The sequence below is a fragment of the Elgaria multicarinata genome, chromosome 1 (genome assembly GCF_023053635.1).
Source record: "Elgaria multicarinata webbii isolate HBS135686 ecotype San Diego chromosome 1, rElgMul1.1.pri, whole genome shotgun sequence".
Lineage (NCBI taxonomy): Eukaryota > Metazoa > Chordata > Lepidosauria > Squamata > Anguidae > Elgaria > Elgaria multicarinata.
Genome location: NC_086171.1, coordinates 91,900,760 through 91,924,961, shown reverse-complemented (window position 1 = coordinate 91,924,961; position 24,202 = coordinate 91,900,760). Strand labels below are relative to the sequence as shown.

Below are 24,202 nucleotides of genomic sequence, written 5' to 3'. Positions count from 1 at the left end.
ATTATTCAAGATGGTGAAAATCATTGCACTTTACAAAGAGGACCAAAAGGATCCCTCCAAATTGAGTAAATGGACGATATGGAAAATGTGATTCTATGCAAGTAAATATTAAGTGATACACATTTGGGGCAAAAAATCTGAACCTCACATACAACCAGGAAAGTTATCTTGGGCTCATGGTGGATAGCTCAATCAATGAGGGTGTCAACCTAGTCTGAACAGTGAAAAGGGTGAATTCCATGTTAGGGTTATTAGAAAAGCGACCAAAAATAAAACTGCCAGTTTATATAACACTCTTATGCAAATCTCTGATGAGGCCAGAATACGGTCTGTAGGTAGGGAGAGGGCTGCCTGTTGAACTGGAAGTTAGCCCCTGCGTGAGTGTGCTCTGTTTCTCTCCAACACCAGGTAACTACTAAAAAACTAGCACCAAGGCATTGGTGTGAGCCTTAGGCAGTGGCCAAGGAATGAGAGCCAAAGGGCTGTAGCCCTCTGGCTCTCAGCCTGTGACATGGGGCCTGTAACTTCTGATAGACCAGGGTCTGCCATAATATCAGCCTGTTTTACTCAGGATCTGGACTATTAAGATCTGCCAGAAGGAAACCGGACTCAAGGTGGGCCACAACCAAAACCATCACACTGGGATATCTACCGGGCTTTTCCTTTTGCCATCACGGACACATAGCCAGCCAGCCAGCCAGCCAAGTGGACTAGCAAGACAAACACCTAGTACATCCCCATGAGCAGCCTGTCCTGTGAGGTAGATAAACACCCCTTGACTTGGGTTATATAATGGCTGTGATTAACAGGGTGGCCAGCTGACAAGGGAGGGTGGCCTGACTGTGTGTTCTGACTAAAGTGGTTGACCCTTGAATTGATGGTTTTATTGGTTTCCTTATTTACAACACTTGTATGCCTTCCAACTACATAAAGTTATTCACAAAATAGAACATGAAATCAAAACCACCATAAAATGAAAGAAACAAAACTCACAGCAAATCCTAAATTTAAAAACCACAGATCTTAAAGCAGAGACACCCAGTTTACACAAGCTATTTAAAAGGCACGGGAGAACAGGAAGGTCTTTGCCCAGCACTGGAAAGACTACAGGGATGGTGCCACGTGACCCTTTTGAGAGAATGGTGGATTGTGGACTTCATTGCAACTAAAATAGTCATTAAGTGGGAGTTGAGTCTTTAGGGTACAGCCTGTGTGTAGGAGGAATGGGGGTAGCTAGAAGGGGCCGTGGGGAGGTTGGGGCCACGGCAGAGGTAGTAGCAAGCAGGAGGTGTTATGACCATGTCTGATGGGCACAATAGCTGAAAGGGAGGTGAACTCAGTGACTTTGCTGCATTTTCCCTTCCAGCTCATTCTCCAGCCTGGATAGCACAGTTGGCCTTTGCTGCACTTCCCTCAAGCATGAAGGTGTTGAAAGTAAATGCCAGCTGTTGCTTCTTTAGGCTTTTCGACATGTAGCTTTTAACCCACCACTTTTGTGGAGGCATCTGTTTCCAGATTTTTTGTGGGTTTAAGATCAGCTCCTTTACTCATACTTTTTTCAGGGTTTTTTTCTTTCTCTCCTTTTCTATATGTTAGATTATGCAACCATTTAGGTAGTGCTGTGGCATAGTGGAATTGTGCACACACACCAAGGTTTCAAGCCATCATGCACAAATATACTAGACTTTCCTCATAAGGAAAAAATGCTCAAATGGTTGCAAACAACAGGAGAGGCCCTGAAGGATGGCGACGTCATGTAAAGGCCCTTGCAAACTACTGTGAGTGAGGAATCATGAGCGCACAATAAATGCCTCGCGTAGAAAGGCTCTTTATCACAGATTGCTATGTGTAATCTGATAGCTGCAATACCTACAAGTCCGCAAACTCTATCCAGAGACTGAGCCTAAACTGAAGACCTCCTGACCACAACATCTGACCTAATTCTAGTACTTCCTTGCTTGCTTTTTCTTCTAAAAGTTTGCTGGACTTGATGGAGGATTGTCTTAATCTGATGTACAATTAAAAACAAAACAAGAGACATGTAAAATGTGTCATGCCTTGTTCTGAAGCCTGATATAACAGATAAGGACTGAGGGATGAGATTTCCAAGGGTCAGGGCAGACTTCTGAATTCCCTTCTCCTGTCCTACACGTGGCTCCTAGTTCCTACACCACACCAATGTAGGCAGGTGCGTGTGTGTGTGTCTTTGCCAAAACAGTGCAGAATACTACAATCTGAATCAATTATATATGGTGGTGTTGGGGGGGAGGGAAATCAATCACCTATTATTTTTTTATTGACAGTGTAGCAGGATTCAGGCCATGTCAGTAGCTGTGCTGAGTCCTACCTCTCATTCTTGTTCATCCGGATGCAGCCCTCAATGATCTCCTTCAGTTCAGGCACCTTCACCTTGTAAAAGCTGTTGGGCTTCATGCCCTGTGATAAGAAGTGACAGAGGGGCCAGCTCAGGCAGGGCTAGCGAATGGGGGGGGTGGTTAAGCAAAAGGGGGGCAGCATGAGGCTTCCCAGCAGAAAAATTCTGCCTACAGAGAAGTCGCCCCGGCAGCCCAGCCCTGGAGAGATGCTTGCAGCAGACCTTCTATTCAGCCAAGGCTCAGTCCCAGAGCAGTTCAGAATACCACAAACATTTGCCCCTTTCCTTCTGCTGCTGTGTAACCATAGATGACCCACTCATCTGGCAACAGGGGGCAGGACTTCCAAGTAGGAGAATATGCCTCCTAAGTATGTTTGTCTCTACCCAGCACCTGTTTTTACAAATTAAAACAGAGCCAAAGAGCCATAACAGTCTATAAATAAATTTTAACTTGATGTTTTAAATTTGTAATTTTGCATTGCTGCTGTTTTGATCTGGTTGAGCTGTATTTTATATTATGGTTTTATACTGTTGTTTTATACTTTGAAAGGTTTTATTTTTTGTGAACCGCCCACAGAGCTCCGGCTATTGGGTGGTATAGAAATGCAATAAACAAACAAATAAATAAATAGAATACAAGATGCCCAAACACAACCATATTGGCAGCCTGCCAAAAAGATTTTAGCCACAACAGTGGTAATTTCATAGCAGACAACCATAATGTCTGAACATCAAACCTTTTTTTTTTAAAAAAAGCAGGGTAAAGGGCAAGTATCCAGTCTTATGGGGTGCGAACATTTGCAAACTCAGAGAAAGTATTTGGTAAGAAGCCAAATCTGGGTTGGGTAGGCCTTCTGTCCCAGAAGCTGTGCATGGATGGTATTCAGTGCCCTGAACATCAACTTGACTCCTTTCCTTCACTGGCCCTAAAAGCCCCCCTCCCCACATGCCGTATCGTCTCTCCCAAAGCTATACTAAACAATTCTAGGTCCCCCGGAAACCAATCCCCACAAAGCCTTTGGACATCCAGGAGCCCATAAGAACAGCCCAGGCTCACTGAGCTCTCACCGAGGTGACCTTGCGGTAGATCTGAGCAGCATTTTGGCATTCCGAGTAGGGGTACTCTGAGGTTGCCATCTCCAGCATGCACATGCCAAAGGCATACACATCCACAGCTTCATCGTATTTCTCCTCATACATCTCTGGAGCCATGAATTCTGGGGTTCCTGGGAGAGGGGGAAGGAATGGGTTTGATTAGAGACTAAGGCCCTAGGCAAAATTCATTCACCTCCAGCTATACAATTCACACACACATCCCATGTAAGTCCTTTAGGATATCCCTTTAACCACAATGGGTAGCACCCTATAACACACTGATTGGGTTCAGATGACACATTAACCCACGATGGGTTAAATAAACCACAACGTTTTATTTAAACCATGTTGTCTGTTAGCAATTTCCCCACCCACTGTGGCTTATTTCCCCAAAATAAGCCACCCTGATAACTCACGGTCTGTGGTGAAGGATATTTAACCCATCATGTCATCTGTCACGTAGAGTGGGTTAAGTTGCTCACCTACAGAGTTGCTCAGTAAAAGTGGTCAAAAGCACAGCTGCTGCTTTGCTCCTCTCGGGTGATCTGTTTCCAAGTTTTACCTACCAACAGATTGTACTGCATAGCTGTGCAGGGGTATTGCGGTGCATCGAGTGCCTCCCCATGAGGGAACACGTGCATGCAATTTCTTCCCATTCCTGCAAATTTTTAAGGGTTTAGGGGGACCCCTTTTTTGGGGTGCAAAGTACTTTTCGCTTAGGCCAGCTTTTAGTAGCACATTTGATGCCTTCCCATGCGGGGAATCTCAGTATAAAATTTCCTCCTATTCCTGCAAACTTTCAAGGGTTTTGAGCTCCCCCACCCACTTTTGGTGAACATGGCCAGAGGGGAGGGAAGGGCTTGGAAGGCCGCCTTGGCAAACAGGGTGGCGGCAGGACGGAGGCTGGAGCAGGAAGGAAGGCTTTGCGAATCAAGGGTGGGCGGGGTGGTGGTGGTATAAAATAGTGGCTCAAGATTGACGCCACATGGAGAATGGAGGGGAACCGGCAGAAGAAGGTGCCCCTGGCACAAAGCAGGTCAATCGGAAGCAGGCAGGCGATATAGCAGCAGCAGCACGAAGGACGGTGGGATATGGTTTCCACCGCAAAGGAAGCTGGGATACCTGTCCACCAGGTGGGAGTTCTATAGAGGAGGAGGAGGGGTGAAGAAATAAACTATGCACAGTAGCTTATTTGGTTGATAATGTCATGGGGCACAGTGGTCTATTTCCAAAAAGCTACACCATGGGTTACAGTGAGATGTGAACCTGCCCACTGACCCAGTTCAGGGAATTGCTGGCGCTCACTAAGCCATGGTAGGTTGGGAGGCATGTCGGCTGCCATTGTGAATATTCAAGCCTATCATGATGCGTGAACCTGGGCAGTAACAAGCCACCCAGAATCCACAGGCTGCAGTAGTGTCCTGGTGTGGCTTGTTAACCGCAGCAAGAAGCCATCCTGCCCAGGTTCACACATCACCATAAGCTGTGGCAATTGCCTGCTACAGCTTGACTATTCACGATGGCAGTTATTTAAGCCATGGTGGGTTGGGGCATGTGCTGGCCGCCATTGTGAATATTCAACCTGTGATGGGTGGTTAGTGAAGCTTATTGTGATGTTGCATATTTAAAGCTGGAAGATCAGGCAACGAGGCCTTCTTGGTGGCTGCGCCTCACTCAAGCAACTCCTAATCTTCAAAGACCCCACAGCAATTCCAAGCAATTTCCAGCTGTGATGCAAGAGTTTTCAATTGTAACTGGGCTTCATTTGGTTCTTCACACTTTTTCATTCTACTTTTCATCTCTTTACTGTATATATAACTGTTCTAACTATTGCTGCTCAACATGTCCCTTAAGGATAGAAACGGCATGGCTGATGGGACGCATCCTGTTCAGCCACACGTTCTGCCGTCCCTTCTCCACCCATTATGTACCTATGACACTCTTGGCAAAGGAGGCACGCTTGAGTGTGGCCAAGCCAAGGTCTCCAATTTTGACTGAGCCAGTGGGACCCGTGATAAAGATATTGTCACATTTCAGGTCCCGGTGGATGATGGGAGGGGATCGCGTGTGCAGAAAATGGAGCCCCCTCAGGATCTGTCTGCTCCAGCGCTGAAGAACCTTCAGCTTCATTTCCTTGAAGCGCTTCAGGTACCTGTTAAAAGAGGGTGGCATCAGATTCAGGGCCATCCCATCATAACAATATGGATATGGGCCCCACCCGTTAGGGATGGGATAAATCTTGGGTCCCATATCATTCTGAGCAAGATCTCTTCACTATCGACATCATATATACTAACAACAAACTTAATTTCCCAGCTATTGGGAACTTATATAGCCAAAACAGCACCATCTACTGAATCAGCTGGCTTGGGGAAGCCAAACGTTTACAGAGCAGGAGGAAAAATCTAAGGAGGGAAACCTCCCCCCAAAATCCCAATGAGGACTGTGCATACTCAGTGGCTATAGAATGTTGCCCGATTGTTTTGGGGCAGGGGACATCCAGGGGAGAAAAGATGGGAATGGACAGGTGAACAGGAGCATTTCACACTGCAACATTTTGTTGCTGGTCTCACTTGTTTGCTCTTTTGCTGATGTTCAGGCTGTGAATACTATTGTTGCTGTAGCCAGAACAGCCCCTTGGAGGAACCCAAGAGGTTCCATGGGTCAGATTGGGGCTGAAGGTTTGGCACCCCTGCCCTGCACCAAAGGTGGGCAACTTCAGGGGTTCTGAGGGACACTTTTGGCTCCCTGGACACTCTCCCCTGGGGCTGCACCCCCACTGTGCACTACTAAACTGCAGCAGTAGCAAATCCATCACTGGTCTGCTGTGAAGTTTCAGCACCAACCTGCAACAGTGGCCTACAAAGGCCAAATTTAGCTTTAAAACAAGGTGCTGATGCAGCAGCAAATTTGGAGGGCTGGTAAACTTAATATCAGCACCCCCCACCCTGCACACATCTAGTGGGTGATGTGTTGCACACCCCTGCCCTGTGCAGTGAGCCACTGGAGGTTGCTGAGTGTGGGTGCGGCTTCCCTTGTTGTGCGTCCTGGCCCTCCCTTTGGCAAAGGAGTCTTTCCCATCTCGGTGGGTCTTGAACACCCATCTTGAAAGAACTGTGTGTACTCTTTGGAAGACTCTTGCATAAGGAGCTCTATGGGTGCTGCATTACGTGGTCTCTCATCCCTTTCCTTTGAAGACTTTATTTAAAAAAAACAAGTTTTGATCCCAGCAGCGCCTGTGCATAGCATGAGGGGGATTTGAACTCCTGTATGTAGGGATACCTGGTGACTGGCAGCAATAAGGTTGCTGCTGCTTAACACACTGGGCCTGGAGGAGCGAGTGGCACCATTTTCCATGCTGGATGTTTTGATGCAGGGAGGTATACTGGGCTGGGGCCTGTCCCCATTGACATGAGTTCAGTGGTTCTCTGAATGTATTTATGACATGGGGGTGCCATTGCTAGCTGAGCCCCTGATTCTTACACTTTAGCTGTGTTTCTAGGGGTATTGGGGTATGCCTCCCATTTTTCTGCCATTTGGGAAGGTTTTTTTTTAAAAAAAGATTTTATTTTCCCCAAAAAAATCAACAGAGGAAAAAAAGTAAATAGACATGAAATAAATAAATTGAATTTAAGTTGAATTATTTACACAAGGTAGCATACTTAAACGCTATTCATATTTTTCCGGTTTACTTTTTAGTCCAAAACCTATGTGGAATCCATGGGCTGCTTAAATGGTTTCTTTATAATTCTTTATGTCAAGCTTATATTAAAAGCTCCATCCGACGAGCGTTTTATTGCACACTCATTACCAATGTGATGGAGCTTTTAGTCTTTTCAGGACTTCCCGAGCTGCAAGTTTCTCCCTCGCCCTCCTGGGCATGCACAGGATACAGTGGCTGTTCTGCCAGCATACGGGAGGTTTCAGGCGGCCTACCGCATGTTTCCTTGATCTTTGCCCATCCTGGCAACTGAAATCTGCCAGAGCGAGGTTGGAGATATGGACCTCAGACCTGGCTAATTCTTCTTTGACAGAAGATGTGGCTTTGGTGAGGCTTTTATTAAAGAAACCAAATTTTGATGCAATGCTTATCACGGCCACTTTTACTTTGAAAGAAAAACAGCTGTAGGATTTCAACCCAGCACTGTCTCCCTCCCTCCCTGCCCCCTGTTCTGTTGCACCTTTGTGGGCAGATAATAACTGATGGGGAACATTTTCAGCTGGAAACTACTGGGGGCCCTCATCCAGGTAGTGAGTATGACACTGGATGAGGGCCCTGTAGCTGTTTGTCCTTCGCAATAAAAGTGATGGCATTAAGTATTGTGTAAGGAGCATGATTAATCATAGAATCATAGAATCATAGAATAGCAGAGTTGGAAGGGGCCTACAAGGCCATCAAGTCCAACCTATATTACATAGTTTGGCCTTCATTGTTGCATGACAGGAGAAAAAGTCAAATGAAGTGTGTGATGACCCCCTTTGAGCTTCCTTTATTTCTCTCTATAATTAAAGGATCGCAACTCAGGGACGAGTGGACAGATGCTGCTCACTGACTCTTTTCTGGCCTCACAGCAACCAGCACTCTCTATTCATCCTATGCTGCCACCATAGAACACTGTACCTTACCTCAGGTACCTCAAGAATCCAATCCAGTTCATGAAACAGAAGAATTTTAATTAACAATAAGTAAGGTTATGTAGTTTACAAAGCTTGTGGTTTCATTTGTCTTATTGTTTGTTTCAGATGTAATCCTGAGGTCGGTAAAATGAGTACCCAGTTAGCTGGGGGAAAGGTAACAACGGCCGGGGAAGGCAATGGCAAACCACCCCGCTATAAGGCCTGCCAAGAAAACGTCAGCGAAAGCTGGCGTCCCTCCAAGAGTCAGTAATGACTCAGTGCTGGCACGAGAGGTTCCTTTCCTTTCCTAAGGTTATGTAGTTTACAAAGCTTGTGGTTTCATTTGTCTTATCGTTTGTTTCAGATGTAATCTTGCCTACTCTACCCACTAATCTACACTATCTCTTCTCATTCGCTCCCCCGCAATAATAACAAGTTGATCCCTCTCTCTACCCACACACTGCTCTCTTTTTTAACCCTCTCACGGTTAACTGCCAATTTTAACCACTTACCATCCGAAGTCCAAATAGCACTTACGTCCTAAACAGCAATAGTAATTAACTCATTACAAATACTTACATTATATATAATTGGCAATAAACAGTTAAACATCACAAAGTGCCCTTCCAAAAGAAAGGCCCCGCCTTCCTGCCACCCCTCCGCCATTACCATCGAGCCAATTCCATGCTCACGTTTTGAGGGTGCCTGAAGTCATGAGTTCTGTGACCAACACAATGCAGACCTGTCCTTTGACGGAAGACTTCCATGAGTCGTAGAAACGGACAATGTTTGGGTGTTGGAGCCCCTTCAGCATCACCACCTCTTCGCTGAAGCGCTGCCGCTCCATCTTGGACAGCTTCCGTGTCTGAGGAGGAATAAAGACGCAAAACCGCGATGGAGTTGAATTGAGTTTTTAGAACACAAAGTTTCCCATTTTAAACTTCTTGCTTTTAATGCTTTTATTGTTTATACAAATTATGACAAAGTTAACTTCCTAAACTTTACTCCTAGTTTTTCTTTCCTGAAATTAATTCCTACATTGAATCTTTATTTATTTCATAGAATCATAGAATAGCAGAGTTGGAAGGGGCCTACAAGGCCATCTAGTCCAACCCCCTGCTCAATGCAGGAATCCATCCTAAAGCATCCCCGACAGATGGTTGTCCAGCTGCCTCTTGAAGGCCTCTCAAGTGGGAGAGCCCACAACCTCCCTAGGTAACTGATTCCATTGTTGTACTGCTCTAACAGTAAGGAAGTTTTTCCTGATGTCCAGCTGGAATCTGGCTTCCTTTAACTTGAGTATTTGGAGTATTTCCGCTCCGCTCAGCAGAGAAGGTTTCTAGAGTGACTTACAAATAATCCATAAAAGAAGACAGTCGCTGAACACAGTCTTATACTCTAAAAAGGACAACCCACCAAGGAAAAAGGAATTGGTGACGAAGGAGGCGTAAAAAAAGTCTTTCAGCAGGGCTGGTAGAATGAGCTCCTCTTATCTCCCTCCGCACAGCGTGCTGAGATGCATTAATGAAGGATATTGTAAAACACTGCAGTGACTGCTCTTCCACTAGCCCAGCCCTGAAACCTATGGAGCCCTTATCTTCCTTCTCCTCCTAGGAGTTGACTCAACTCTAACCTCCCACATCTTCTCTTACCCTGCAGACTCAGTCCCCCCAAGAGTAGCTGCCCAAAGGGGGAGGGGGTGCAGCTGCAGTCTTTGGATCTGTTTTGCCCCTCACTCACTGTTGCAGTTTGTTGCTGAGAGCCTGGAACTCTCCGCACACACCCATGATTTCAGTTCAGCAGGCAAATAGCCCTGCACAGGCCCTTCTCTAGGTATTTGGGCACCATAGATAAGGTGGTATTTCGATACCCTGATGGACATGCTGCCGCCGCTCCCTTCTCTCCTCTCCCTCAACCTCGTCTTCTTCTTGAGCTGCTATCCTCCTCCTCCTCCTCCTTACTCTCTCCTCACCACCTGCCTCCCCCTCCGTGCTGCACTTTGGTGGAATCCCTCTAGCTAAAGTGGCTCTGAAGATTGCCTGTGCCGTGGCAGCACAGGTGATCTTCACAGGCACCTCACCCAGAATAGCTCGCTTTAAGGATGGACCGTTCCAAGCATAGCATTCAGGCCTGCTTAGCTCCCTGGTGACCCATGTTGGCTGCTTTGTGCAGCTGCCCCCAGGGCTCTCCAAAGAGCCCACCTAATGGCTCTCTCTGGGAGCTTCTTCAGAGTGCGAGATTGGGCAGGTGGCTCACTCTCTGAGCAGCGTGGGGAAAACTGTGGCCATCTTCAGGGGCTGATTTGGTGCCCCAGAATTAGGTGCCCCAGGTGGCCACCCTGTTCGTCCCAACCCAACCCCTGCAAAGAAATGATCCTGGTCATACATGTGACACACTATTAAATATACCGGAAAGTCCCACACCAGTGCTGATTTTGTACGTTCGTAATTGATTTTGTTTATTGGCCTCATTTACTTGGAAAGTTGGAATTTATACGCTCAAAAAGGGGAGGGTTGGACGCTCTACTTCTTTGGCCTGTTGCTAAACTCACATAGGTGCTTAAATCACCTGCCTGCTTATCTGTTTACCGTGACACTTTATCACTGGGCCTGGGACACTTCGTCAGCTGGGGCACCACCTGAATCCCACACACAACTTCCATATTTTTATGCTCCTGGCTAGCTTCCCCCAACTTCTGCTGCAGCCAATTAGATTAGAAAGGTCTCATTTAAAAATAAGGGTGTATGAATCAGAACACAGGAACAGCCCGCCCATTTCATGAGCCACAGCAACCATTTCTTCCCATTCATTGAGCATAAATGGAGGAGAACAGTTTGGAGGAGGCAGGCAGAGAGAAGAATTAGACCTGGTCCACACATGCAGAATAATGAAATGCTGGCATACCAAATTGCTTGAATGGGCTACTCATTGCAGGCTGCAGGTGGGGTACTGCAATTTAATGCTTCCCTACATTAAAACATTCATTCAAATAGAAAAACCAGAGTAGAAGAAAAAACCTGGGTTAGAATTTTTCACCCTAGTGGGTAATTTTTCTGTTTGCAAGATGTTTTACATTGGGACAACATTTATCCCCCATCTTTAGTGAAAGCCGTCCATTTCTACCACTTCAGCATTTTCCCATCTCATTTGCTGCCAGCTTTAGACTGGTTAGACGGTGAGGATAGTTCTCACTCATTCTGTAGAGCTGGAACTTATTGCAAAAGAGTGCGCTGGGCAGAACACAAATCTGGCTTGCTGAGATCTTGCACTGCCCGGTTTGAGCCAGCACCAACTCCAAGTCACAGGTTGGTCCCTGAGGGAACACTGGTTGTTCCAAATTTAAAAACCAGGAAAAGATGCACTGTGCAGCAGATCCAACCACTGCATATTTCATTTCCTTTTAGTCATTGTCTCCCTCCCCCCCCTCCTGGTTATGGAGTAGGGGAGCTGGGGGGGATTTCACCTTGTTCAAAGTTCAACTCCGTGGACATCCATGGCAGAATGGCTGAGGGAAGCCTTTCACTGCCAGAGAACAAAACAGAAAGTCCTTCCTAAAACCCTCCTATGAATATACAGACCACCAGCACTGAGCTCCCCCAAAGGTGTCCTGATCACCTTCAGTTATGATACACAGAAGAGAATCCAATCCAATCCAATGGGGGACAAGGAAGAAATCACAGAAAGGTAAGGATATCTGGCTTCATTCTGCAGCCCTTGGAAGGAGAGCTTGTTGTAGGGGGGCAGGGGCTAGTAAGCTAGGACTCCTGGGTTCATTTTGCTGTTCAAAAGGAGACCCATCCCCCCCATCCCCCAGAAGATCCACCTTGTGCAGGATCTGGGTGGGTGAGTGGGAGTTTTTGCTTGGCCAGCCAGCACAGCCCCCTTTCCTCATACAGCGTGTTCTCTCCAATTGCTGCCTCACGCGGCATCACTGGTCTCCTTCTGAAATAGGTGTGCGGTGGCAGCGGCGGGGAGACAGCGAGGCAAGCTGGAGCTATTAGTGAAGGGCAATGGCAAGGGTCCAGTTCTCTCTCCTGCCAAGCCAGAATTGGACCCCAGTTGGACAGGTGCCCAAACCGCTGCCGCCACCAAGTTCGCTGCTCCATCCAGTCACTGCTGGAACAGAGGAGAGTATTTGGCATTGAGGAGTCGGTTGTGAAAAGAATCTCACCTCTGTGTAGCTGTAGGTGTGTATGAGAGAGAGGCAGAGGGAGAGGGAGAGGGAGAGAGAGAGAGAAGGAAAATCAGAGAAACAGATGCAGCAGACCGCCTCTACTTCCCAAGTGAGCGCAGCTGGAAAAGAAACAGCAGGAAAAACAGACTAAACATGTTAAAAAGTGGCCGTTTTGCCAGGAAGTCGGTGTCTGCAGTGGCACAGTGCCCACCTGTTAGGCCACACTGCCTCCATGTGCCTGTGGGAACCGCCCCACCTCCCCATTGGACAGGATGTCTGTGGTGGAGCTGGAGGTGGATCATATTTTTACACTTGGGGATGTTTAAGTTTTGCTACACATGCGGCTGTGTGCTGCCAGCCTCCGTGAAAGCTTCATTGTACACAGCTCAGGGGAGGCGACGGGAAGAAGCCGTTTCAGAAATGAAGGCACATTTATAGCAGAAAGCACCCCTGCGAGCTGCATGAGACATGGCGGCTGTACAAGAGCCAACGTGCAACAGGAAAGTTTCCATGTGAGCTCAGTAATGCTTGTAATAAAAACAGAGGGTCCTCGTTCCCCCACAAAGAATCATAGAATAGCAGAGTTGGAAGGGGCCTACAAGGCCATGGAGTTCAACCCCCTGCTCAATGCAGGAATCCACCCTAAAGCATCCCTGACAGATGGTTGTCCAGCTGCCTCTTGAATGCCTCTAGTGTGGGAGCTTCATCACACCAGTGTTATACTGTGCAATCACTGCGAATTGCGTGCAAAGGACTCAGATGTTTCCCAGCTCATCATCTGCTTTTATTGTGAAGTACTCCCATGCATTCTGCTTTAATTGTGCTTCTTCGCCAAAAGAAGTGAAATATTTTGGTGCGCAGAAAGTATAGTTCTTCTGGTCATGTAAAAGCACACCACTCAAACTGCAACATGTACTTTCATCCCTCGTTTTGAATCCGGTGTTCTGTGGGTGTGTTTTCAAGGGGTGGAATTGCTGATGAAAGAAAGGGCTGTATCTTGTCTCCAGCAGGTGTTTTAATTGCCAATTCAAATCCTTCCTCCTCCTGCTTCCTCCATCTTAACTCCTCCATTTTCACTTTAAAAGAAATGTGGGAAATGCACCCTCCTTGCCAGCAGCACCCTTATTTTTAAAGATAAAGAAATCCAAAATGGCACAGTGGTAGGTCTTAAGGAGAGCTTTCAGCATGCCAAATTTGAACCAGATTGGGTCATCCATTGATTTTTAACGATTTTTTACATTTCCTCCCTCAAATCCGTTGGCGCTTATTGTCTGCTAGTGTGGAGGAACGTAGGATCGCATTTTCATTCCTTTGAACATCCGAAACTGTGTATCTTCAATGGGATTTACTTTACTCAAAAGTAAATCTCATTGATTTCAACTGCTAACATGACATGCTGCCCCTTGGTCTGTGCTTGGAGGGAAGAGAAAAGGAGGGAAGGGGGGGGGCTGGAAAGATTTCCCCTCTTTCTGCGCCCTTTTCCTAAGGAGGAGCCACAGAGGGAGGGAGGGAGCCTGCAGACAAGGTAATCATAGGTAGGGATTCTTTGTCTTCCTTGCCCCCTCACTGTTTCTCTCCCCTCCAAGCACAGACCAAGGGGCAACAGGTCACATTAGCAGTTGAAATCAATGGGATTTACTTTTGAGTAAAGTAAACCCCTCACCCTGCCTGGAGGCTCCCTCCCTCCCTCTCTTAAACCCTTGAAGTTTATAGTTTACCACTGCGGAGGGCCATAGGAGCGCTCTTCAAAGCAACACGCTCCAGGCCGGGCTGGTAGGATGCAGGGCAGTTAGAAGCAACCTCTCCCTTCCCGTCCGCTCCCAATTTTGATCCTAGACAAGGCTGGTCAGTTTCACCCAAATGTCCAGTCTGTTACCTACTTCCCTTTCAGTCCAGCTGGAAATGTCTTTTGAAACAGGCAAGGACTTGGAGCAGGGGGTGGTAATCAGCAAGAGTGAGACAGGGGGGTGGGGCGGCATTCGGACTTTCCTGGTTCCCTTACTCAAGAGTAAATCCCACTGATTGCATGCTACAAAGTCTCCAGGCAGGGTGAAGGGAACGGCAGTAGCCTATGCCATGGAGGGGGAGTTATCCAACTTTCAACAAGCAATAAACTGCAGGAGGAGGTGCAAAGGAGATATGGGGGCTGGGGATGTGCTTCTCAACGGGAAGAGGGGTTGAGGCGACGGCGAAAACAACAACGATCACAGCAACATGCTACAGCAAAGGTGTAAAGAGGCCTGGTTCCTACAAGCGCACAGACGCTATGTAAAGGCTATATAAGTGAAATGGGATAATCCGAGGGAGAACCAGAAAAAAAGTGGAGGTGGAATGAAGCTATGGGAGAGCCCACGACCTCCCTGGGGAATTGGTTCCATTGTCGTACTACTCTAACAGTCAGGACATTTTTCCTGTTGTCCAGCCAAAATCTGGCTCCCGGTAACTTGAGCCCTTTTATATGTTTTAAATCAGTTTTATGTATTTTATTGTATTTTTGTATTTTATGTTGTTCCCCACCTCGATCCAGAGAGAGAGGCGGGTAAGAAATAAATAAATATTTTATTATTGTTGTTGTTGTTGTTGTTGTTGTGTCTGAAATGACTGAGAAGAGATACTGGCTCTCCTTTTTGTGACAACCTTTCAAGTCCTTGAAGAGTGCTCTCATGTCTCCAGGCTAAACATGCCCAGTTCTTTCAGTCTCTCTTCATAGGGCTTTGTTTCCAGACCCCTGATCATCCTCGCTGCCTGCCTCTGAACAGCAGCTTGTCTGCATCCTACTTGAAGTGTGGTGACCAGCGTTGCTATTTCTCATTTCTACAGAGATGCCAATTTGCAAAGCGTTCTACCTTATCTAGTCTGCCTTGCTCTCAAAGCTGTCCTGTGTCAAAAGACCCTCTGAGTTCTGTTTTACAAAGTGGCAGAAGCAAGGCTGTGAAACATTACTTGAGAAAGGCCACGTCACAACATTCATGGCACAGCGGAACCTGAACTAATCCCAGTTCTCCATCCTCAGGACCACAATAACTTTCAGGTGACCCCACCCCCTTGGCACACTTCTCCCATACTTTTTCCTTGCAAACTCCCCAATGTCTTCTGAGGACAGGAAGCCAAGCAACAGGCTAAGGGTACTTCCAGATGGACGGCTCCTACCCATTCAAAGACGTTGTGCAGCTATTCCTCCTTTCCCTCCTTAACAAATTTTTGGTGGAAAGAAAAAAGACAGAAGAGGCATTGGGAGGATTACAATTGGAAGGCAGCAATGTCTGGATCCCTCATAAATTCTAGGAAGGAGGCAGGGTGATTGCACAATAAAAGCCTCCTCTGGAAGCATCCAAAATCCCTTCTAGAGTTAGGGACCAGAGGATGTCCCCACAGACCCTAGAACAGAGCCCCCAGTTCAGTAAGGGCACTGGGTTTAAACAACAGCTGCCTGGAGAGCTGACCCTCGCCTGACACTCTTCCAAGACCTTTGCTGCAACCTTGGGTAATGTGATATCTGGGGAGGGAGAAAGATCAATCAAGCTTAGCCGGGACGAAGAACGCCAGGCCTAATAGAAAGACTCCCTTCCTTGAATGACACGTTCAATGTAGGCACACACATACACACACAGAGAGAAAACATACGGGCCCCACCCCAGCCAGGTTCTAGCAGGCCCAGGTACAGTTGCAGCTTTTGCAAGGAGGGCCAAAAAAGACTCAAAGGGGGACAAATGGGATTATGGATTTATCAATGGGTTATGTTTTAGCCCAGATTCACCAGGGCTCAACCCCAGAGACTATCACGAAAGCTAGATGATAAGAAATAATAAATACAAAACTGCCTCTGCACATGTGCTGAATCTCCCCCAGTCCTACAAAAGCCTGGTGTGGGGTGGGCAGGATTTCCAGGTCACAAGGTACAGATTGTAGGCAAAACCCAAAACCACTCATTTTAGAATTAACCACACCTATACCTTCATCCACACAATCATGGTCGGGACAATACCATCGCTGAGCTTGAGGCAGAACTCCAGAAGAAGCTGCAGCCAGAACAGCTCAGCGCGCACATCAAGTCCAAATCGGGAGAGGAGGGTTTCTTTGGTTTTGTTTTTATAATACACTGCTGCTGCTTCCACCCTGTCTCCCCATAATCCCACTGCAAAGTCAAGGAAACTGGTAGCTCTTCCTAAGTCAGACCATTTTGCAGGTATTTGGGTAGGTATATATGTAGATGAAATAAGTAGGGGCGCATTCTGTAAATGAAATAAACATTTTTCTTTGCTATTTTAATGTTATCTGTCCCAGCCAAGCCTCTGTGGTATTCCATCTAAAACTCTAAATTAAATAGCCTTACGTTATGGTGCCAGATAAGAAAAGGTCCTCTAACCCGTCACCCGATCATAGCACCTGATACCCTGGAATGAAATCACTCAATCAAATGCATTATACAGTCATATAGCTTTTCAGCAAGGCTGAAAAAAGTGGTTGTCTAGAACCTTTATACTGGCACCTAGGAATAAGTTCAGCGCTTTTGCAAAGGGAGCAGCACCTAAAGTATTAATGCCTGCATTTATTAATTTGAAATATTTGTCCAACCCTGGTGGTGCTGATCCCCAAACTCTGGGTCTTGATTTCTCTTGGGGCTGCAAAGGTGCAACCAGCTTCTGCTAGCTCCTCTGCCCTTCAATACTTGTAGAAAAATACTCATCTTCAGTAAATATTTATCTGCTCCAGACGGTGTTCACCACCTCTTCCCCCACTCTGTCCTCCCCATCCCCCAAACAAGGCCATCCAAAAAACGCTGCTTGAAACTCACAACTCACATCTAGAAACTAGAAATAGACCCAGGTTGAAGTTTTTGGAAAGGGAGGCTGGGTACCAACAGCTCAGGTTTGTGGTTCGCTAACCACAGATGTTTTAAAAGGCAACGTAATGAACAACTGCAAGGAAAATAGGGCAGAGCAGAGCTATTTATTTATTTATTTTAAAAAAGAGGACAAGTGACCAAAAAAAATCTCTGTTTGTGCAAGAGACTTGGCCCCAGAGCAAGTACTGCTTAAAAAAAGACTATGGAAAGCTTGATAAATGTTCCTTATTTTTAGTTGGTGTCCCAAAAAGCATCTGCAAATAGGAGAGCATCACTAGAGATGGGGGAAGAGGCACAGGAATTATAACTTTGGAGCTTCAGTCTTTCCATACAATTGCTTTTCACTAGTTCCCAGCTCCTGGATATACCGAGAATCTTGCACTGGAGGGTGGCCTATACATTCATTCTTTCATTAACCCACTAAATAAATACACTATAAATGGTCGACTAATCACAACTCAGCCAAATCAGACCCTCTGTGGGGATGGATGTAACTTGGTCCTGCCAGTTAACTGCGTTTTGATCTGCTCTCTCTCTCTCTAATGTCCATCACAGGGTGCTGGGGGGGGACGGGACGGGACGGACGGACACACACGCTCCCTACCGTCGCTTCTCCGCCCATGTTTTCATCCTCAGTCACTTCCTCTTTCAAAAGAGGAAGTACACAAGCAGCACGAGGCCCATTGAGTCCGTTGTTCTACTGGCGCGGCTTCTCCCGCACACAGCAGGAGAGAGCAGCGATTCCGTGGACTCAATGAGGGTGGGGTTTTTTGTTGTTGCGCAAGGAAGGCCAGATGGAGCGCGGGAGGCAGAGGGCGTCATGGGAGGGACCTGAGCGAACGCTGGGAGCTCCTCTCTCCCCTTCCCTGCACTTCCACAGGCTTCTCTGGCGCCCAGCCTCCAGCCTCATCTCCCTGTCAGTTAGTGGCACAGCAGTTGCTTTGCATGCAAAAGGTCTCAGCCTCAATCCCCGGCGTTTCCCATGAAAAGAATGTCAGGTAGCAACCAGCAAAGACCTCCTCTGCCCGAGCCGTCAGTGGAGCTACACCCACTTGGGAGAGAGTCTTCTGGGCTCCCTAGACCAGGGGTCTGGCACAATCGAAGGCAGGCAGGAATGCCTCTCCTTTCTTTAGAAGACAGTGTGCTACCATCCCCCCACATCCTGAAGCCTTCCCAGGCAGAGAGCTTACTTTCTGCTGCCTTCAAAAGCAGCCTCCAATCCCAGAGACCAACATTACCTGTCTATACCTGGGGTGGGGGTGGGGGCAGGCAATAGAAGCCAGCCCCAAATGCAGCAGCTTCTCCAGGAGCTTTCTCAATATTCCAGTCTCGGTCATGGAGAGAAGAAGCTTCATAGAATCATAGAATAGCAGAGTTGGAAGGGGCCTACAAGGCCATCGAGTCCAACCCCCTGCTCAGTGCAGGAATCCACCCTAAAGCATCCCCAACAGATGGTTGTCCAGCTGCCTCCTGAATGCCTCGAGTGTGGGAGAGCCCACAACCTCCCTAGGTCACTGGTTCCATTGTCATACTGCTCTAACAGTCAGGAAGTTTTTCCTGATTTCCAGCCGGAATCTGGCTTCCTGTAACTTGAGCCCGTTATTCCGTGTCCTGCACTCTGGGAGGATTGAGAAGAGATCCTGGCCCTCCTCCCTCAGGCACAATGATAACTGGCCTGGAGCAGCCAGGGCAGGATGGGAGGCAGGCAGGCACCAAGTAGCCCCAGCATATGAGCACAGAAATCAGGCAACCCCTCTCCCCAAACTGTTACCTTCGCTCAGTTCCTGTCCTCTACCCAGCTAGGGCACCTCAGCAATTCCAGGAGAACAGACGCTTTTCGCAAATAAGGACTTGGACTCTCCTGAGACCATACGCCTCAGGGGGTTGAGGTGGACTTTGGCCAGTAGTGAATCCCAGCTCCAACATGCAGAGGAAAGCTCATTGCTCTCTGATCCCAAACTGCATGGTTGCAACCCCGCTGGTTAACAATGCAGGTTGTCTGAAGGCAAAGACCAAATATTGCCACACACACTTTTAGGGCAGTACAACAAGAAATGGCAGTGGCAGAGGCAGATGGGGTGGGGTGGGGGGCAGCAGGGACCTATTTCTTACTCTTGGGCTTGGCAGAAAGAGGACACAGCAGAGGGTAGAGAGGCAAGGAGCAAGGGCAGCAACCAGAATCCTAAAGTTGTCTTCTCTCTCTGGACATGAGTCACATGATCATGGTTTCATTCATCCTCCAATGAGTTCTATGGCATTACATGTCCTTTTGCTGCCTACACAAGACAAACAGGTCGGTCTCTATGCAAAGGGATAAATGACCACATCAAAAACGGCAACGTTCAGAAGCTGGTGGGAGAACCTTTCATTGTCCCAGGGCACAGCGCTGCTGAGCTGGAAGTCGTTGTTTGTCAACAAAACAGGCCCCCTTAAAAGGGAGACTCCGCCACGGAATTGCTGAACTAGAGTTTATCAGTAAGCGATTCTATTCAACCAGCAGTTTGCTTGTACTAATTTGCGTACAAGGTTTTTAAACCTTATGCCACAATAAATCTGTTAGTCTTTAATAAGTAGGGTTCCATGGCAGGAAGACCTAAGAGGAAGAGGAATTTGAGAGGGTTGGGAGCTCCTAAAAACGGAGATACTACAGATCAGAAACTACAGATATGTTAAAAGTAAAAGGAGTGCAAAAGTAATGGTAGGCCCACTGCACAGTGAAGATGACAACGTGCTCACAGATGGAAAAGAAGGGTGGAACTGCTGAGCTCCTGTTTTAGCTCGGGCTTCCCCCAAAAGATGACCTGCGTCCTGGATCTGGCATATGTGACAAACAGGCTGAAGGGGTGGGAGCACAGCTTGAGGTTGACAGCAAGATAATCAGGGCATATCTAAGCACCTCAAATCAATCCAAGTCCTGAGAATTAGATCAATGGCATCCCAGGATGTTGAAGGAACTAGTGGGGAGGTTCTCGGAACCTCTCTCGATTAGCTTTGAGAAATCCTGGAGAATGGGTGAAGTACAGGAGGACTGAAGAAGGGCAAATGTTACCCTTACCTTCAAAAAGGGCAAAAACGGAGATCTGGTGAATCAGTAAGTGGGAAGATTCTTGAACAGATTATAAAGCACTTGATCTGTAGGCACCTTGACACTAATGCAGTGATCATGGCTTTGTCAAGCCAGCATGGATTTCTCAAGAACAACTCCTGCCAGACTGATTTGGTTTCATTTTTTGATTGGTGAGATCATGGAAATGCTGTAGACATATTATATCTTTACTGGGGCATCTGACCAAGTGCCCCATGATATGCTGATCAGCAAGCTAGTTACCTGTGGGCTGGATGGCACTGCTACTAGGTGGATCCACAGTTGGCTGGAGTAGCGAACTGAAGGAGTGTTTCTCAATGGTTCCTCATCAAACTGAAAGAAAGCGTTCAAACTTTCTACACAAGGTATTTATTGTGTGCTTGTGATTCCTCACTAACAGTAGTTTATGGGTGATTTACATGATGTTGCCATCCCCTAGGGGTTCTCCTGTTGTTTGCAACTATTATAGCAGGGAGGAGCTGGGGGGAAAAGCTGTGTAAAGGGGCTGATCTTAATCATAGAATCATAGAATAGCAGAGTTGGAAGGGGCCTACAAGGCCATCGAGTCCAACCCCCTGCTCAATGCAGGAATCCACCCTAAAGCATCCCCGACAGATGCTTGTCCAGCTGCATCTTGAAGGCCTCTAGTGTGGGAGAGGCCACAACCTCCCTAGGTCACTGATTCCATTGTCTTACTGCTCTAACAGTCAGGAAGTTTTTCCTGATGTCCAGCTGGAATCTGGCTTCCTTTAACTTGAGTCCATTATTCCTTGTCCTGCACTCTGGGAGGGTCAAGAAGAGATCCTGGCCCTCCTCTGTGTGACAACCTTTTAAGTCTTTGAAGAGTGCTATCATGTCTCCCCTCAATCTTCTCTTCTCCAGGCTAAACATGCCCAGTTCTTTCAGTCTCTCTTCATAGGGCTTTGTTTCCAGACCCCTGATCATCTGGGTTGCCCTCCTCTGAACCCGCTCCAGCTTGTCTGCGTCCTTCTTGAATTGTGGAGCCCAGAACTGGATGCAGTACTCTAGATGAGGCCTAACCAGGGCCGAATAGAGAGGAACCAGTACCTCACGTGATTTGGAAGCTATACTTCTATTAATGCAGCCCAAAATAGCATTGGCCTTTCTTGCAGCCATATCGCACTGTTGGCTCATATTCAGCTTGCAATCTACAACAATTCCAAGATTCTTCTCTTTTGTAGTATTGCTGAGCCAAGTTTCCCCCATCTTGTAACTGTGCATTTGGTTTCTATTTCCTAAATGTAGAACTTGGCATTTATCCCTATTAAATTTCATCCTGTTGTTTTCAGCCCAGCACTCCAGCCTATCAAGATCACTTTGAAGTTTGTTTCTGTCTTCCAGGGTATTAGCTATCCCACCCAATTTTGTGTCATCTGCAAATTTGATCAGCGTTCCCTGCACCTCCTCGTCCAAATCATTAATAAAAATGTTGAAGAGCACTGGGCCCAGGACTGAGCCCTGCGGCACCCCACTCATCGCCTCTCCCCAGTTTGAGAAGGTTCAATTGATAAGTACTCTTTGAGTCCGATTCTGTAGCCAACTGTGAATCCACCTAATAGTTGTTCCATCTAGCTCACTTTTAGCTAGTTTGTTAATCAGAATGTCATGTGGTACTTTGTCAAAAGCTTTGCTGAAGTCAAGATATATGACGTCCACAGCGTTCCCATGGTCTACAAGGGAGGTTACCTTATCAAACAATGAGATCAAATTTGTCTGACAGGACTTGTTCTTGACAAATCCATGTTGGCTGCTAGTGATCACCACATTGATTTCAAGGTGTTTACAGATTGACTTCTTTATAATCTGCTCCAGAATTTTCCCAGGGATGGATGTCAGACTGACTGGTCTATAGTTCCCAGGTTCTTCCTTTTTGCCCTTTTTGAAGATAGGGACAACGTTAGCCCTCCTCCAGTCGTCCGGCACCTCACCCGTCTTCCATGATTTTGCAAAGATGATAGACAAAGGTTCTGAGAGTTCTTCCGCTAGCTCCTTCATTACTCTAGGATGCAGTTCTTCAAGCCCTGGAGATTTGAACTCATTCAAGGAAATTAGGGCCATAGTTAGACCTAAGGTTTATCCCTGGATCGTCCAGGGGTCAAACCTGTTCATCTAGGTGACACACAGGGAATTAGTGCTCAGGCAGGGGCGAACCCTGGATGATCCCAGGATAAACCTTAGGTCTAGCTGTGGCCTAGGTGTTCTTTGACCATTTGTTTATCAATCTCAAACTGTAATCCTACACCCTCAACTTCTGCTTCACTTTTTCCAGGGGGGTCATAGACCCGCTTTTGGGAGAAGACTGAGGCAAAGTAGAAATTGAGCACTTCAGCCTTTTCTTTGTCGTCTGTTATCAATTTGCCATCCTCATTAAGCAGTTGAACCACCATTTCTTTCCTCTGTCTTTTACTACTCACGTATCTGAAGAAAGCCTTTTTGTTGCTTTTAGCATCCCTCGCTAATCTCAGCTCATTCACAGCTTTAGCCTTCCTGACGCCATTTCGGCACTTCTGCGCCACTTGTCTGTACTCTTCTTTTGTAGCCTGGCCTTCCTTCCACTTCCTATATGTATCCCTTTTTGTTTTCAGGTCATCTCTAAGCTTTTTGTGGAGCCACATTGGTTTCCTCTGTTGTCTTCTATCTTTTCTCCTTGTTGGAATTGTTTGTAACTGTGCCTTTAAAATTTCCTTTTTTAAATACTCCCACCCATCCTGCACTCCTTTTCTCATTAGGCTCCCTTGCCATGGGACCTTACTTACCATAGTTCTGAGTTTATTAAAATCAGCTTTCCTAAAATCCAGAGTACGTGTATGGCTACACTCAACTTTTGTCTCCTTCATAATCAAGAATTCAAGTATGACGTGGTCACAAAGAATCCGGAAGCAGAAGCCTCATTAAAGTGGGAGATTAAAAGCCTCACGTATTGAGTAGATTGCTGCAAGGTTCAGTCCTGGGCACTGTATTCTTCAACGTTTATAGAAAGAAGTGGGGGGATACTTATAATATTTGCAGATGACTCAAAATACGGTGAGATAACTAATGCTTTAGACGACAGAAACAAAAGTAAAAAATACTTTGCTAAGTTAGGCAAAAAATAACAGGCAAAAAACTAGGCAAAAAATAACAGAATGAAATTTAATAGAGACAAATGCAAAGTTCTTTATTTAGAAAAGAGAAATCAAATACACAGGTATAAGATGGGGGATAGCTGGCTTGGCAATAGTACATGTGAAAAGGACCTTGCAGTTGGAGTTGATCACAAGATGAATATGAGTCAGCAGTGTGATGTGGCTACAAAAAAGGCAAATGCAATTTTAGGTTGCATCAAAAGAAGCACAGTTTCATGGGAAGTGTTCAGGAGACTAGAAACTAAGTGCTACAGGAAAGACTGAAGGAACTGGGTATGTCCAGCCTTGAGAAGAGAAGACTGGTGTTGGTGTTGACAGCACTTTTCAAGAACCTAAAGATTGTTACACAGAAGAGGGCTGAAACCTGTTTTCTATCATCCAAGGTTGTAGGACCAGGAATAACAGGCTCAAATTACAAGAAGGCAGATTTCGGTTGAACATCAGGAAAAGCTTCCTAACAGTCAGAGGTCAGACAATGGAGCCAACTTCCTAGGGAGGTGGTGGGTTCTCTGTCGCTGGAGGTATTCAAGTGGAGAGTGGGCAGCCATCAGTCAGGGGTCCTTTAAACTGGGTTCCTGAACTGAGCTGGGGGTTGGACTCGATGGCCTAAATGGCCCCTCCAAATTCTATGATTCTATGAGCAGTGCAATTGTGACCAATATCAGTAAATTCAAGGGAAGTTGCACATGAACTGCAATCAACCCTAGCATCTTGGGAAGCCGAACAATAAAACATATACAGTTTCTAATATATTTTGAAAATGCAAGCCTAGATTTTGCCCCATTGATTTTGATTCAGTCACACACTTATCACATTTGACCTTTCACCACGACTTCAAGTAAAGAAAGACTTGCTGAAAATGAAC

General features: G+C 46.6%; 1 protein-coding gene across 2 annotated transcripts in view; it reads right to left on the bottom strand.

Moving 5' to 3' along the window:
* The window catches only part of WNK4 (WNK lysine deficient protein kinase 4), a 54,700-nt gene that overhangs the window by 26,513 nt on the left and 3,985 nt on the right, over window positions 1-24,202 (bottom strand). For both annotated transcript variants that reach the window (XM_063132218.1, XM_063132210.1), the window contains exons 2-5: window positions 8,779-8,951; window positions 5,401-5,621; window positions 3,443-3,600; window positions 2,348-2,436 (exon numbers count right to left, since the gene is read on the bottom strand). In XM_063132218.1, coding sequence (XP_062988288.1) covers window positions 2,348-2,436; window positions 3,443-3,600; window positions 5,401-5,621; window positions 8,779-8,933 — 623 coding nt within the window. In that variant the 5' untranslated portion in view covers window positions 8,934-8,951. The remainder of the gene's footprint in view (window positions 1-2,347; window positions 2,437-3,442; window positions 3,601-5,400; window positions 5,622-8,778; window positions 8,952-24,202) is intronic.